The 17,500-nt window shown below is 45.2% G+C and overlaps 2 protein-coding genes across 3 annotated transcripts in view; one reads left to right on the forward strand and one right to left on the reverse strand.

Moving 5' to 3' along the window:
• The window catches only part of LOC134458176 (M-phase phosphoprotein 9), a 65,526-nt gene that overhangs the window by 10,436 nt on the left and 37,590 nt on the right, over nucleotides 1–17,500 (forward strand). For both annotated transcript variants that reach the window (XM_063210336.1, XM_063210337.1), the window contains exons 4-11: nucleotides 9,042–9,131; nucleotides 9,762–10,141; nucleotides 10,340–10,514; nucleotides 11,019–11,091; nucleotides 11,434–11,609; nucleotides 12,954–13,076; nucleotides 15,641–15,810; nucleotides 16,202–16,316. In XM_063210336.1, the coding sequence (XP_063066406.1) occupies nucleotides 9,042–9,131; nucleotides 9,762–10,141; nucleotides 10,340–10,514; nucleotides 11,019–11,091; nucleotides 11,434–11,609; nucleotides 12,954–13,076; nucleotides 15,641–15,810; nucleotides 16,202–16,316 (1,302 nt within the window). The remainder of the gene's footprint in view (nucleotides 1–9,041; nucleotides 9,132–9,761; nucleotides 10,142–10,339; nucleotides 10,515–11,018; nucleotides 11,092–11,433; nucleotides 11,610–12,953; nucleotides 13,077–15,640; nucleotides 15,811–16,201; nucleotides 16,317–17,500) is intronic.
• The window catches only part of LOC134458177 (TBC1 domain family member 8B-like), a 43,787-nt gene that overhangs the window by 4,668 nt on the left and 21,619 nt on the right, over nucleotides 1–17,500 (reverse strand). The window lies entirely within an intron of this gene.

Genomic DNA, 17,500 nt, shown 5'->3' on the forward strand with positions numbered 1-17,500 from the left:
TTCATTAGAAATAGAGGGGGCTGTTTTCCAGCAGGGGCCATTTTACTATTTTGCTTGAAAATAAAAATAGAACACACTGAAAAGAGTCCTCACAGGAAGCACAAGAGTCCTCATAGGAAGCATAAGTCCCTTTTCAGTTTTTGTGGGTATATCAAACAGTTCGGTCCGGTTCGACGTATTCAGACCTAAAGGTCTTGGCCTTAGCTGAAGCTGCCTCCTTGTCTGATGGTTACTCTGCCTATGTCTCTGATGTTGATCCTGCCCCTGTCCCTGATGGTGACCCTGCCTCTGTCCCTGATGGTAACCCTGCCTCTGCCCCTGATGGTGACCCTGCCTCTGTTCCTGATGGTGACCCTGCCTCTACTCCGGATGTTGATCCTGCCTCTGTTCCTGATGGTGACCCTGCCTCTGTCCCTGATGGTGACCCTGTCTCTGTCTCTGATGTTGATGATGCCTCTGCCCCTGGTGCTGAAAAACCCATGTGTCATGGAGCTCCCTACTAACCTTCAGAGGTTTTACAGAAAAGTATTGGTTTTGTCCTTGAACAAGATATGGCCATGCTCGGGGCATTTAAAGTGATGGTTCGGAGTAGTTTTCTGCCATGGTGCTGAAGCTGCCTCCTTGTCTGATGGTGACTCAGTCTATGTCCCTGATGTTGATCCTGCCTCTGCCCCTGATGGCAAAGCTTTAGCAGGACAGAATCTATTCAGCTTGAGTTGATAATAATAAACTCCAGCACTATTTCCAAACTTCCAAATGCTTAGTTTGGTGAATAGAGACCATATTTGTACTACTGTAGAAGTTTGGTGTCATGACATGTTAATTTTCTGAGGTAGGTTTGGAGATGTATGTGAATGCCCAATAGCACTTAAGCCAAGCTATTCGGAATAGCCATACAATAACTCGGTAACTCTGCTAATGTTCGCCCAAGCCAGAAAACACTTTGGGTGGACTACTGGATGGATGTCACGGTTCAAATGGCATTAGGGTGAATCTACTCTGAACCATCACTTTAGTGTCACACCTGATCCATCAGCTGTGCACCATGTTTAATCAAAAAAAATATATGAGATGCTCTTGTGGAGAGCCTACTTGAAGGCGACTGTGGAGGTGACATATCAATAAGCATCATGAAGCTGTACAAGGCTGCTGGACGCAGCAGCCTTCTCAGTACACGACTGAAAGGCTTATTATGCGAGAACAGCCAATGGATGAAAGCGTGGATACTTCTTAGTCATGTAGGCTACGGAATTTACAAGATCAAGGACATTTACTGGAAAAAGTAACGTCAGTATTACAGTATGTGGATGTTATTCTACCTTGTGTTTATGTTGAGTATGCATATTTTGTTTGTTTACATTTTTTACATTTAAAAGTTTGAGTCAGAACAAAGCAAGATCACAGCACACTCCAACACTTCAGCCATGATATTTATGGAAAGTAATGCCAATTTTATGTTTATGTTGAGGATGCTACAGTATGTGTGTGTGTTTTACATTTCAATATGATGAAAAGTATTCTGGTAAAATAGAATTTTATACAGAATAGCAGTCTGTCATTTTAATTAACATTATTTTTTGTATAACAAACAAAAGACATTTAATTTCACTATTTGTGTAGTTCATGTATGAAATTTGCAGTTCAAATGTTTGCATTAAAGGAATTGAAATTTTGAATACTGTAGGCTATGTATTTGTCATTATTATAATAGCTAAAAACTTTGTAGTTAGACAATTGGATTGAACACATAGGAAATGCAGAGGATAAGGATAGATTGCATTCTCACAGAAAATGCTGGAAGCGGGCTTGCCTTTTGGGGCAGAGATGAAACAAAGTACTATTGAGAAAACAAAGCAAAAAGAAATGTTGGAAAAAAATCCCTCCACCCAGTCAGAAGTTATGGGCCAAACAATTCAGCCATCTTGGATTCAGCCATCTTGAAAGTGTTGTAGCTCTGCGTTTTGGGGATATACTAAATGACATACATGGTATTTTAAGTTGGCTAAGGAACACTGCATATGATATAATTTTGAAAATCAACATGGGTCCGAGTGGGATTCGAACTCACAACCTCCATATCTGTAATCCAGGACCTTTGCCATTGATACTAAATGACATACATGGTATTTGAAGTTGGCTAAGGAACACTGCATATATAATTTTGAAAATCAACATGGGTTCGAGTGGGATTCGAACTCCCAACCTCCATATCTGTAATCCAGGACCTTTGCCATTGATACTAAATTGCATACATGGTATTTTTTAAACTGGATAAGGAACACTGCATATGATATAATTTTGAAAATCAACATGAGTCCGAGTGGGATTCAAGCTCCCAACCTCCATATTGCAGGACTATTGGGAGGGAAAGTGGAAAACAGCGATCCTAGCGGTTACGTTCCAAGCAACAGGGCGACCCTATTGAAACTCCCATAGACGAGTTTTAAAAAAAATCCCACAAAGATATGACTAGGAACTATAACACCAGACACATTTTTCAGGGTACACAATAGGGTGAAGTACTACCTGTGAAAATCCTGAGTAGTTTTTTGCTATTTTAAGAAAAATAGAAATTGTGCCAATCTGGTCGGAAGCGGACTACAGCTCCCAGCATGCTCTGCTTCGCGCCTCGTTGACAACACAGAGAAACAAATGAACGCGAATGAACGCAAGTTCTCCGCATATCTTCACATTCTTGTAATCCTGCGAGTTCCACATTGTCTTCTTATTACACATATATACACGCGATTGTTTTGGTTTGGTTTTAACTTCTCTAGTAGATATGGTGGCTTCTGTGGTGACGAGTAACCACCTCTCTGGCTCATGTTTGGCTATGCTAATTTGGCTATGCTAATTACATGGAGTAAACACGTCACACATACCAGTCAGTGTAGTTCTGTACTAGCTTTTTAAAGAATATTAAAATCAGTTCAGATAAGTGAAAAACCGAACATTTTACCACCCAATTCGATAAAACGGGCCAACTTGCCCATAATATGACTGCCACTACTTCTACTTCGTCGTCAGGGCCGAGATGTAATTTTTCAAAGAAAAAACACATTCATTTGTTGCAGGGGCTTGGAACGTTGCCAGCAGGGGGCGATGAGATTACTTTCCCTCCCAATTACCATTTGGCCAAGCAGCTGTCTATGGAAAGCATTACAGCAAGACAATATTACATTGCATTGAATAGCTGAACAATAGACTTCTAGAACTACAGAGCAGTTGCTCGTTAAGAATAGAATGTTGAGAGAAAGTGACAGTTGAGATGGAACCCTATATTGGCTGCACCTGTTCTGATTGACTGAATGGCAGTTAGTATGGTGCTCTAAGGCAGAGGGCAGAATCAGAAACAGTTTTTTTGTCTTTAGCTTGATGTTGCTAAAAAAAACTAAAAGGAATTGGCACGTGTCCTGCTTACTGATCGGAGTCATACGTGTGATCTCTTTAACAGTCTCTGAATGAAGTTTATCCATCATTTGCATTGACGTCACAATATTACGTAATCGTTTTTGCTGGACGGCAGAAGTACACATTCGTACATAGGAATTATGCAGACGAAGACAACTTTGACCATAAAATACCAAAGAAACACGCAGTTCTTGTATTTTTTTAAAAAACGGGATATGTACCTGGCGTTATCAGGCTAGGTTGGCCACGGTGGATGTGTTCAAATCATAGATTTATTCAAATGTATTCTGCTCCACTAGGTGGCATAACCGGGACGGGTGGTACGGGAAACTGGGAGAAGAAGAGAAAGTTGTTGCTTGCTTCCAGCCATGAACTTACTCTGCCTGCGATGTATTTTTTTTATCCCGTGTTTATTTTCTTCAGTTAAGTTGTGAACTTAAACCAAACCTCTGCATTGGCAAAATACTAGCACCGTTATGCACCGTTTCTTCAATGGTGGCTGGGCACCGCGGATGGCATCCTCTTCTTCGTGGCATGGCACAGGTAAGATAATGCTGCTAACCTAACTTACTACAAGACGCACGGTACATTTTGTGTCAAGCATTTCGCTAAGTGGTGTTTTGAATAGCATATCTTTTCATCTCAGATGTATCTTGTAGGTTAACTTGGATGCACTCGTTTCGTTTCATCCAAGTGGATTTCATTGTTGTTTCAGCCACGTCTGCACAATGTAGGCTATTGTAAAATATATTTCTATATCTTATCTTCTGTTTACATGTCCAATATGTTCATTTGTACTGTAGGCCTATTATTATTGACCACTTATGTTACCAGTCCATCACTGTTACCTGTCCTGTCTTGCACTTTCTGCCCGTCTGTAAATTGTCAGTCCTGTCTATGTCCTGGCATGGTAGAGAGAAAACGTAATTTCGTTTCCCTTGTGTGACCATATGAAGAAAGTGACAATAAAAGCTGACTTGACATACTTCAATGTTTCAAATCGGTGTTGCATTACATTGCACATGTAGAAACACATAGGACAGAATGTCGGTTACATAGGCCTACTTTGATTAAATAATTTTGATTTGATTAAATAAATCATTTGAAAAGATGCCTTCACAAGAGAAAGATAAGCACAACAAACCTGTTATTTATCTTTTATTTTTATTGTTTTGTAATTGCAAGTTCATCAGTCAGGTGGTCAGCACCCAACTAAAACCATGAGTCATGGTGGCCAGGATGACGTCCAAGAATTGCATCCCAGCAGCACAGGTAAATACATGACTAGTAAGTTGGGATGACTGTTATTTTCTGACATTTTACATCACATTTTAATTCAGACAATATTGCCAAGGGACTTAATTATTCAGTACTGTACCAGTACATTACAATGCATGGCTAGATTAATTTAAATAGCATGTTTGTCTTTTCTTTTTTTAATTAGATGGGGGAGCCAACATGAAGAGGTGTCCAGAGAGGCTTCTTTCGCTTGGGCTTTGCAGCAGCACCAGGACCTCACCATCAGTGATGCTGGTCCCCTCATCCATAGGGCGTACCCTTACATTCCTCCCCTGATGCACTGATCACCTGTACCAGTTGTTGGAGTTTTCAGCAGGGCTCCAAATTATTTTTAGTCACTAGTAGCCAAAATGGCTAGTATGTTAATCTCCGGTAAATTAAATAATGGGTCAACGTGCCAAGTATGTTTTTTCTTTTCTACCAGCAAAACTTAATTTTCCCAGCATTTGGCTGGTTGGCTGGTGAGCCCTGGTTGTCATTGATAGTGAGTAGTTGTGATAATAAATAACTGAAATGATGAAGTCCATCCAGACATGTTTTGCTTATTTTATTGTACTAATACAACAACGTAGAACATTTTCTGTGAACGTGAAGTGAAAGCCCAACTGGGAAACTCCCATTGACATTGTGACACAGCACACAAGTGTTCACTGCACGAAATTGCATTTATGCTTCACCCGTGCAAGGGGGCAGTCCCCAATGGCGCCCCAAGTGCGGCAGTACCATTCTCAGGGTATCTCAGAGTGCGTCTTAATATGGGACCTTGCCTCCTCCACTTGCTTCTCGTCATGATGACATCACGGACAACATCATTATATTTCAATATCTTGCAAAAGCTCAATTGTAGAGTCTTTTTCTCATTTGCAATTGGGATGGTGAATGAAAAACAGTCCCTCAAAAGTTGTTGTGGCTAGGCTGACAGCTGGGAAACTTTATCGTTTTCTCCACGGAGGAGGGGCTAGGAGGCGGGACGAGGAGACAAGCGCAAGTGGAGGAGGCAAGGTCGCATATTAAGATGCACTCTCTGTCATGGAGGAGGATGGGGGAGAGCACTGATTATTTAACTCCCCCCACCAACCTGGTGGGTCGGGAGTCCAACCGGCAACCTTTGGGATACAAGGCTGACACTCTAACCACTTACCCATGACCGCCTGTCAATCTTCACTCTAGTCTAACTAATTATATTGTCTCCACTAAATGTATATCTCAGGTGACGTGGGTATACTGGTATGGGGATAGTGCTGTATGTAAATAATATTAACCCATTTTAGCTGGCACCTGCAAAAAAATGCCAGCTAATTGCCTATGCCCTTTTTAAGACAGGTGCCCTCATCCTATAAAAAAACAAATAACTAAATAAGTCTCCGAATATACATATACAGACATGAAATGAGTTTTAAAAGCTAAGACCATCCTCTTGCATTAGAACATGTTAATTCAGCTCTAACATACCCACATTTTTAATCTAAAAAATCTAATATATCATGCCTGAATGCTGTGTCGCTCCAGGCACCTAGGTCAATACAACGTGTTCACAGCATCCAGCATCAATGGGTTGACTATTACAGGCCTAGTTCAGATAACCATTTATTAATATAAATAAGTACTTGCACGCCTATTGTACATGTCCACCCCAGAATAGATATCCCCTCCCATCACCTACATAACCTTGAAATGTATTTGTACTTTGTGTCTAAAAATAAAGTCTTTGAGCCATTGAATGAACTGATTACTACATTGAGTTGGTGTGATCGGCTAAACTTGGCTTGGTGTGCTGGACCTCTGGCTCTTCCATACATCCAATGTGTCATGACATCAGATCATCGCTCTTCTCATCTGGAGAAACAGAAAGATAACACTTAGCTGACACTTATCCAAAGCAACTTTGTTACTCACAGTGAATTGTTAACTGTCCCTGCAGCATGGGGCTTGGTGCCTTGCTCAAGGGTACTTCAGCCTGGATGAGGTGAAGGGAGAGGTGTAGGATGGGATTTGAACCTGCAACCCTCCAATCTTAATACCACTTCCCAAACCATTAAGCCTCTGATGTGTGTGATTTCAGAGGGCAGGCAATTTGGATGACAACACAACAAAGTGGTGCACTGTATATTATTGACAAGGACAACACCAAGACTGGTGGGCCTATGCATGTCATAGGCCAGCATGGATAAGGTCGGGTGACTGGCATTTCATGACAGCATCATGCTGGAGAGTAGGCCTAAGCTACTTGGGAAATCAGCGCTAGAGATGTACACATGGTTTATTTTTACATTTGAACCTTAACAGTATGAACGGCATAGCCTTGCTATTTCACCAAGAGCTTTATGAATTCCGTGTTTACGTTACAGCCTGCATATCTTAGCATACGTCCATCATAGCGTAATGATGCTGCTAATTAACGTTAATCATGGAAAGCATCTTACATTGACCTCGCATAAAAACGCCACTGAAATTGCACATTAGTCTTAAATTAACTAGCGTTCACGAATTAAGAGACAAATGATGATATAAAGGATGGCAAATGAGAAACTTACCGTGGTGCTCATCCAGGCTACTCGATTAGGCTAGTTTGATGGTTTTCCAGTTGGTTGCCGCGATTCACCTCAGCTTCCTCGTTTTATTTTGAGATCCAATGAAAAGTCACGCCTGGTTTGTAACCCTATCTGTTTTTGTAACAAACAGCACAATGGGTGTATACGGTGTTTAGTTTATCGGTGATCCAAGTTACGTTATGAGTTAAGCTACTAAACGTTGCGAGTCCCATAGGAATCCATTCATTAATGCGGCACTCTGCCGTCCTCTTGCCGTCCAGTGGCCGTCCACTAGAACGTTTGACGTCACATGCAAATGATGGATAGGCTAAACGGTTCAGTCACAAANAGACCTCTTGTNGGACATGCGCTGACCTCTTGAAAAAGGCACTTCAAGCCTCAATGGGAAAACCAATGTAAAAGCCCTGTCGTTTTTACACACCTGCCATTTAAAAAGTAATGGGAGTTGGGAGATAAAACTTTGACAATTTGGAGACATCCCATAGAGCTCGCTAACAATGCGTCAACTAAACTTCTAGGTGAAAGTGTTGATGTTTTATGAACGAAAAAGCCTCCTACACTCTGATCTTTAGAGTGGCGGAACCTTTGTTCATGAAGGTTCTACCATTGTTTTCAATGGAGACCCAAACTTGCACAAAATCGCCAAAAAGCGGAAAAACAACAAGAGACACGGACACGCTATAGCAGAACAAATGATCTCCAAGCCGAGCCGGTCGTTTTAGTGTTTGAACGGTGTCTCTATCTGGAAAGGCCTAGGAGGAGATCCATTTTCTATTTTTACCATCCTGCACAAGAGAATAAAGCAAGCAAGCAAGCATAAACTTTACTTAGAGCAGGGTTTCCCAAACTGTGGTGCATGCACCCCTGGGGGTGCGCGGCCTGTCACCAGGGGGTGCCCGAGCTGAATAGAGCAGGGTGGATATGTGTGTTTTTTATCCAGTATGAATGAACGTCAGTTCGTTTTAATTAGAAGGATCCATTTGAAGTGTAATTTTTAACTCACAGACTTGTCATGCAATAAGTTCCATTTTAATTATGGCAGAAAAAAAACATCAGATCGATTGGAAATCAGGATTACCCAAAATGTGCGGTGGTGCAACATTCGCTTAGGGGGTGCGCGAACCACATTGAAATGTGAAAGGGGGTGCGCGGGGAAAAAAGTTTGGGAACCGCTGACTTAGAGATTACTAGAATCTGGCCTTGCTCTGCAAGCCCGCTTAAATATCCAGTCACTGTTATTTGCTGCAACAATAGAGGTCAGACGAAATATGAACAGTACAATAGTAAAGTGCATTGCAAATACTGAAGTCATCTGTTGCGTTACTGGCAGTTATTACGTTATGGGCATCATTATTACATTATCAAAACTTTTTTTTAGTGTAAGGCCCATAACGTAATAACATGCCCATAACGTAATAACTTATTACGTTATGGGCAGAACGTTATTACGTTATGGGTAAGGAATTTTTATTACGTTATGGGCAAGTTATTACGTTATGGGTTTTATTACGCCCAAATTATTACGTTATGGGCAGTTATTACGTTATGGGCAGTTATTACGTTTTGGGTTCTTACAGGGTGCATGCGTGTTGTCTGTCCTCCTTGCGATTGCTGCACAGTATAACGTGTGTGTGTGTGTGTGTGTGTGTGTGTGTGTGTGTGTGTGTGTGTGTGTGCGTGCGTGCGTGCGTGCGTGCGTGCGTGCGTGCGTGCGTGCGTGCGTGCGTGCGTGCGTGCGTGCGTGCGTGCGTGCGTGCGTGGTCTCTGCTCCATCAACAGGGCCGATGGCTGCACCTCTTCCAGCTGGTGGAGAAGCAATACCAGGAGCAGATCCTGGCCCAGCAGGAGCAGTACCAGTGCCAGATACAGGTAGGGGTGTCTGTGTCTGTGTCTGTGTCTGTGTTTGTGTCCGTCTCTCTCTCTCTCTCTCTCTCTCTCTCTCTCTCTCTGCCTCTCTCTCTCTCTCTCTCTCTCTCTCTGCCTCTCTCTGCCTCTCTCTCTCTCTCTCTCTCTGCCTCTCTCTCTCTCTCTGCCTCTCTCTCTCTCTCTCTCTCTCTCTCTCTCTCTCTGTCTCTTTGTGTGTGTGTGTGTGTGTGTGTGTGTGTGTGTGTGTGTGTGTGTGTGTGTGTGTGTGTGTGTGTGTGTGTCAGTCAGATCCTGGCTCAATGCCAGATACAGGTCAGCCCACCACAAATGGCCTTTAGTGTGTGTGTGTGTGTCATTGTGTCTCCTTGCGCTTCCCATTGGGCATGTATGCTGTATGTGTGGGTGAACTGTGATTTTGTTACACACAGTCAGGGCTCGAAATTCACTTTTTCATCATCAGCCAAGATGGCTAATGGATGTTAATTTTACTAGCCAAATTCACACGCATTAATGGATAGAAGTGGCTAGTAAGTTAGTATTGTCTATCAGCCAAACTGAAATTTCACCAGCATTTGGCCGGTTGGCTGCTGTTAACACACAGTAATGGTCATGTGCGTGTGTATGTGTTTGCAGCTCATCCAAGATGAGATCAAGGCCTTACTGCAGCTGCAGCAGAAACAGGGGGCGGAGCAGAAGGCGGGACAACCAGCTGTCACTCAAGAGTGCCCAGCCACTCATGAAGCTCCTGATGCTGACGCCACACTAGGGGCGGAGCCTAAGGCCATCCAGTCCGAGCTGCTCTCCCCTCCCTCTGCCCCTGCCAATGAGAGTTCAGAGGAGGGCGTCGTCAGTGGATACGGAACGCTTTCTACCTGGGAGGCGGAGCTAGAGGCGGAGTCACACCTCCTGCCCTCCCCATTGGCTGCTGAACCATGTCTGACCAGTCAGGAGCACCAGCACAGACACACGTCCTCCACCCTGATTGGCCACACACACCAGCATGCACCCTGCAGGTAGGCGGCCGACCAAATGTTCTTTTGACCTGAAGTGACCTTCAGAAGTGAAACCGCCGCTATCTCTTTGTAAGAGTTGCTGTGGCTGGATTTACTTGTTTTATAATTTAATCGTGGGATTAGGCTTATTTTTATTTATTTTTCGTTATTTTTTTTTTCTGACCCTGATGACCCTTAATGCCCTTCTGTGGTCTCCAGGCAAGCGCTGACCTCGTGGGCCCAGAAGCAGAGCCGCACCCAGAAGAAGGGGGAAAAGGGGGGCCGGCGTTCCCAACAGCAGCAGCAGCAGCAGCCGTCCTCTTCAGCCCCCCAGGAGAGCAGTGAGGGAGGAGGCCCCGCCGCCAGGACACCACCAGCAGAACACCTGGAACTGGTGAGCTCTTCTCTATCCAGCGACTCAATACTAAGCCAATTACTTCTGTCGCCGGAGTCACTCAAATCGCATCTGATCTATTCGTGCCTTTATGCAGCATCCGTATGTTGAGCGTCAGTTTTTTATTTTCGCTTTCTCTTTTTTCTTCTTCTTCTTCATCTCTTTTTCATCTCGTATTTTCCCTCCTTCCTCTTCCTCCTTCTCCTCTCCTCCTCCTCCTCCTCTCCTCACCCTCCTCTTCCTCTTCCTCCTCCTCTCTCCTCCTCTCCTCTCCTCTCTCCTCCTCTCATTGCCTCTCCTCTTCCTCCTCCTCTCTCCTCTTCCTCCTCCTCTCTCCTCTCCTCCTCCTCTTCTCTCCTCCTCCCCCTGCTCCTCCTCCTCTCTCCTCCTCCTCTCTCCTCCTCTCCTTCTCCCCCTCCCCTCCTCCTCTCTCCTCCTCTCCTTCTCCCCCTCTCCTCCTCCTCCTCCTCCCCTCCTCCTCTCTCCTCCTCTTCTTCCTCCTAGCTGGGCTGCCCTGTAGACTCCTCCAGTCCCAGCTCTCTAAAGAGGAGCGACAGCCTCGTGTCGGAGGCCTCAGGTAGGACTCATCTCACACACACAAACACACTCACACACACACATCTGCCGCCATCTTCCCTGCCTACAACTAGGAGCTTGAACCTGAGATGCACCACACTATATAACCTCATCAGGCCAAAAGAAAATAAAACCTTGTGGTTATGTTGTGTGTTATCTTCATTCCTTCAGTATAACATTGTAGTGCATGTTGTGTCTTTCAGACACTCTATGACAATCTATTCAGCCACTCTTTGTGTGGAAATATGATTTTACTTAGCTAACTGTGAATGTGTTTTTGTTGAATCAGTCGTCCTGTGTGCATCATCATTAGTCTGAATGTTCTCTGACTCTGATTGGTCAGGTCTGACCTACTGGCGGTTGGACGAGTCGGATCTCTACCGCCCCCTGCCTGACGCTTTCTGCAGTGCGTCTGGGCTGCCATCTCCAGGTGCCACGGTGCCCTCTCCGGGTGTCACCCCCATGGGCACAGACAGGAGCCCCACCACCACCACCATGCTCTGGCCACAGCCCTGCCAGGTACCATGTCTCTATGTCTGTCTCTATTGTCTGTCTGTCTCTCTGTCTCTGTTCATCAGTCTACACTAGGGGTGAGGAACCTTTTTCATTCGGGCGGCCATTTCAAATTCCTCTGAGGGCCGTAAAAGCCCTCCGAGGGCCGTACTATGAACACAAACCAGGATTTCCCCCTGCACTTTAGGCCTATATTGAAGGCAACCACCTTTAAAACAGACTCCACCTTCTCTAGGTCCCCTAATAATAATACTAAAATGCTAAAATGGCCTCAAGAAACTGCCCTCGACACATAAGTTCCCCACCCCTGGTCTACACACTGGCCACAGCCCTGCCAGCTACATGTCTCAATGGCAGTCTGGCTGGCTGTCTGGCTCTCTGTCCCAATGGGTCTGTGTGCATACTGTCTATCTATTGGTTTGTCTTAATGGGTGCTCTACAGTGCCCCAGGGTGGCGTTGGGGAGCTCTCGTGGGCCGTTGAGAAGGAGACTGCTTAGAGGGCGGTTTCTCATTTGCCAATTGGAGGGCATTAGTCTATATCATTTTTGATGAGGTCAATGGGGCATTGGCAGGCTTATGAGGAGGTCTAGGGGGGCGTTGGGAGGCTCATGATGAGGTCAAGGGGGCGAAAGGTTCAGAACCTCTGATTTATCTGTTTGTCTTAATCTGTCTGTCTCTCAATGGATGTCTCTCTGTTGCCCCAACCCTGCCAGGTTAGACGACTAACAGCAGTCAAGGTCAAAGTATACTTAATTGTCAAAGGGTTTGCACAGGAGATTGAAATTGTATTTGACCGGTCTGCAATGTGCAGTTAAACTGAACATATAGATAAAACATTGACAATAATCACACGCACACACACACATATACACAGTGTGCAATCATGGCTCTGAATATCGATCAATATAGGGTTGCTTTTTTGCCTCACTGTGTATTTAAACACCATGCTTTGTTTTAAAAAGTGTATATAATGCTGGCCATCTCTCCCCTCTTTCTCTCTCCATCTCTCTTTCTTTTCTCTCTATCTATCTCTCTTCTCTCTCTCTCTGTCTCTCCATCTTTCTCTCTTCCTCTCTCATTCTTTCTCTTGGTTTCTCTTTTCCTCTCTTGCTCTCTCTGTCTCTCTATCTTTTCCTCTTCTTCATCTCTCTCTTTGTCTCTCTCTCTATCTTTCTCCCCCCCCCCCCCCCCCACCCCCCCCCCCCCCCCCCCCCCCCCCCCCCCCCCTGCCCCCCCCCCCCCCTCCGACCCCCCCCCCCCCCCCCCCCCCCCCCCCCCCCCCCCCCCCCCCCCCCCCCCCCCCCCCCCCCCCCCCCCCCCCCCCCCCCCCTCTATTTTGTCTTCTCCAGTCCCCAGTGTCTGAGAGCCGACTCTCCGTGTCTCTGAAGGAGATCTACCAGACGAGGAAGAGCGGAGAGCGCAGGGTCAAGGAGTGGGACACACTGGCTGGCACCGGCTCTCACCTGCCACAGGTTAGACACACACACACACACGCACACACACAATCGTACACACACACAATAACACTAACACACACGCACACGCACACACACAAACGCGCACATATACGCAGTTGTGCATGTACACACAGTGGCTCTTAGGACCCTACAGTCACAGTTGATGCTCTTCTTCTTGTACAGCTGTTTTTTTTGTTATTTGGCCACAGACAGTGTCACTCTGAACGCACACTCACACGCACACGCGCACACACACACACACACACAAACCTGTGCTTATCTCTTCACTTACGCTACAGGACACTGGGTACAGCCGGAGTATGGGATAGTGTCTTCTTGGACAAACACACCGCACTGGCAACATGGCATGTGTGTGTGTGGCTGTGTCTGTGTGTGTGTGGCCGTGTGCGCGTTTGTGCGTGTGTGCGTGCGTGTGGCTTGACAGTACTGCATTAGATGCCCTTGACACGCCCATGGAGTTCCCTAGAGGATATTGGTGATGGAAAAAACACAGAAACTTTTTCTTAATCATACATCAGGTTTTAAACAAGCATTTTTTGTAAGAGCACAGTGTCACAGACTTGGTTTCTGTTTTTGGACATTGGCTCTGCTCCCAGAACACTTGAGGCAGATGGAGGAGCTTTAGGCCTACGCCACGTGTTACTGGTGATGGCATGGCAACTTCAGCAGTTTCCAGGTGGAAACAGTCCTCTTCTCCAAGAAAGAGGGATAGAAACAGCCTTGCCTATGATATTTATTTGAGGGTTTTAATTTTGTCATTGCAAGACGCACGCGCAAACACTCACTCACTCACTCACTCACTCACTCACTCACTCACTCACTCACTCACTCACTCACTCACTCACTCACTCACTCACTCACTCACACACACACACACACACACACACACACACACACACACACACACACACACACACACACACACACACACACACACACACACACACACACACACACACACACACACACACACACACACTTCTCTTCCCCACCTTGCTCTCATCCGCATGCTACAAGAGAGAGGGCCTGAAACTGACTACTAGGCATGTTCAGGACCAACTTTTGTTGATGAATGCACACCACATACGTCAGCGAGAACTCGCTGTCACGGCGTGGGCGGTGCTAACACGGCGTATTTAAAGTCGACATAAGTTTGCACGAGACGATGAACTCGCACCAGTTTGAGCCACGTAGCACATCACATGTGAGGTGTGGGGGGACGGGTGGGGAGGAGGACTTGAGGTGGGGTGCATTGCAAACTTTTTAGGGGTCTGGGACAACGAATCTACACAGACGTCAGTGAACCTTTGGACTTCGCAATGAGAATCAGCTAGGATAAGCAACTGCGGGTGTTGTGCAGACTGTCTGTAATCGCTTTGACACCATGGCACACGTCATGTCTTCGTCACAGTAGGACAGAATTTGGTCAAGTCGAACACGATTTCTATCAATCATGCGACATTTCCAGCCAAGAATGCATTGCTGTCTAGCAACTTACACGTATGTTGCGCAAAGTCAAATGTACCTACTGTCTTAGTGCAGACCAGAAATGTGTCACATTCAATTTTCAGTTTCTTTATTAAGGGATGACCCCTTGAGATGAGACCTCTTTTTCGAGGGGGTCCCAAAAAACACCAAAACGCATAATCTAACATGACTACCATGACATGAGTCACATGACAGACGTCACATGAGCCAGTGAGCCAGTGTTCTCCATGGGATCTCAGTAGAGTTCAGCAAAAAATGAGTTGCGCTCTTTTCAAGTCCTTTTAGTCCTGGTGCGGTGGACAACTCAAAACTGTTTTAAAACACTCTGAAAAAACACTCGGTTTGAGTTCGTCATTCTGTGTGCGAGTCCCCCCTGCAAACACTCCATGGGATCTGCACAATGTCAGTGTTGTCCAAGCATCTCCATGCAGCATCCTGACCGGGTCTCCACAAAGCCTCTATTGTATTTGAAAGTTTCTTGTCAGTGTCTCATGACTAACTCACTGTAATACACTGTGGAAACAGCATACTGACAGTGTCTGCTCCCCCACTTCGTCGTCTCCTGTATCTGCCCTCACGTCACTCTATCTAGGACTTTCTTTTTCTTTAGCCTGATCATGTATTTATTTTATTTTTTAAGAGCTGAGAATGTCGAATAAAATCATTCTTTCAACATTCTCAGTAGTTGCATGGCCTATAACCACACGGACCGCTGATCTCAACGTCATCTGTGTGTACTGTTTGTTTTTTCATTGGTTTGAGGTTGTAAGTATGTGTAGGCACCATTTAGGCATATCTTTTGTTATGACTGTGACTGTCCTCCTGAGTAATGTGTAACTGTTCTGGGGTGCATTTCTCGAAACCATGGTTGCTAATTACGTTAGCTACTGTGTTGTTTGCAATGCAGTTTCCCATTGACAACTACCCAAGCTGCTAACTGGCTAACAACTACGCTTTTCAGAAAAGCACCGCAGAGCTGTAAACCTATGACCCTTCTGTGTAGTGAGATGTAACCCCATGTCCCTCTGTGTAGTGAGATCTGACCCCATGATGATGTTGACGACTCGCAGGTCTTGACCCTTGACCCGGTTGGTGGCTCTGTGATGCGTCCCAAGGTGACTCCTCCAGAGGTCAGGTCGGAGGTGACGTCAGGTCTGGCGTCCCCGAGCCCCTCCCCCCTCAGCAGTCCCCAGGGGCCCTGGCTGCTGCACCCGGACCCCGGACACCGGGACCGAGACAGGTCCGCAACTGTTTCCGCTCGTGTTAATCTGAGTTTAAATTTGACTTTGCCTGATTGCTTAATTGTATTAGACAGATATGTTGTACCATGCACTAGTTCTCATCTGTATTGAAAAAGAGAGTTGCCCTCTAAGAAAGTTAAATAAAGGTCCAGCCGTGGCCTGGCGCTTAAGTAGATGGACTTAAGATCAGAAGGTTGCAGGTTCGAATCCCACCCCTCCACTCCCTATCTTACTCCATGGCGGAGGTGCCCTTGAGCAAGGCAGCTAACTCCACACTGCTCCAGGGACTGTTACCAATACCCTCTAAATAACTGTCGTTTTGGATAAAAGCATCAGCTAAGTGTAATGTAATGTTGTGTAATGTAGTGTAATGAATGTCTCTGGCCACAGGGACCGAGACAGTGGCCGCGCCACGGAGGAGGGAGGCGTCCTGAGCGAAGAGGATGAGGGGAGACCCCACACCTCCCACACCACCACTACCACACCCACCCTCCGCAGCCTAAACGTAAGTATGCAGTACTGCAGGGGTGGGAATTAACTCTATTAATTACAGTTCATAAACGTCTACTCTTGTCTACTCTAATCCAGTCTATTGTACCGTATACAGTGGTATTAGAAAGTTTGGGCACCCTTTTGGAAAATCATTACATCAGTTTATTTCTGGTAGAGCTTTTGAAGCAGCAACTTCATTTCCTTTGGCGAAGGCCCGCCCCCTAATGCTATTTCACCAATTACAGTGCAGCAAAGGGACGAGGTCGGACAGACAACGGACAGTTTGACAGCGCTCCGTTGAACTCAATGCAGAAATCGTATGTTTTCAAGTCGGTTTTAGCAAGATATTACGGTCATATTATTATTAAAATATGATTAGAAATTGTGCCTGGGGTATTCGTGACAAAAAAGTTTCTCCGCTAGGTAATCGCTTTCCCCTTTCCCTAAAACCGGTCTAATGCTTAGGCTACTAGCAGCTGGATAGTCTGCCTTGAAGGGTCTCGGCAGCCTCACACTCGACTAGAAAGCACATGGATCAAAAACATACTTTGTGTGCTCCAATCATGCCACCATCTCATTCGTGTCACTTTTCAGTAAGGTTGTAAGCAAACCACGAACCTGTTTCAGAGTAGGATTTTGGATTTCTGACCTAATTAATGAAGAAACACCGCTAGCAAAGTTAACTATCGGTCACGTCAGGATTGTTTTGACTAGCAGCTGATGGACGTGATTTTGTTAGGCTACTGAAGATATAAACGCCAAACGTTAATGTTACACATTGATGTGGTAGCTTTGAAGATGACTACAGCCATCACGTTGTGTGATTTTGTTTTCGTCTAGCAAGTTTGAGTCAGGGCTCAAAGATATGCGAGTTAGCTTACCATGGTGCTGGTTACAATGTCTATCGATACCCAGGTGAGAATATGAGAGCCCATAACAGCTTAACAGCTGTGATGCATGACAGTTCAGGAAATAAATACTTGCATTCACAATACTATGAATGGAGGTTTTTTATTTATTAGGAGTAAATAAAACAATTTAATGTGGATTTAAACAAAAATGGGCATGTGCTTAAATATGGGAACTTAACATATTTGAAAGGGCAGCATGAATTCTGGAAATAAACTACTGAAAATATTGCTCAGTGCACCTTAAATTCAAAACTAAAAAAACTTATCGGAGCAATTTTTTAGATTT

This window comes from Engraulis encrasicolus, chromosome 11 (genome assembly GCF_034702125.1).
Source record: "Engraulis encrasicolus isolate BLACKSEA-1 chromosome 11, IST_EnEncr_1.0, whole genome shotgun sequence".
Lineage (NCBI taxonomy): Eukaryota > Metazoa > Chordata > Actinopteri > Clupeiformes > Engraulidae > Engraulis > Engraulis encrasicolus.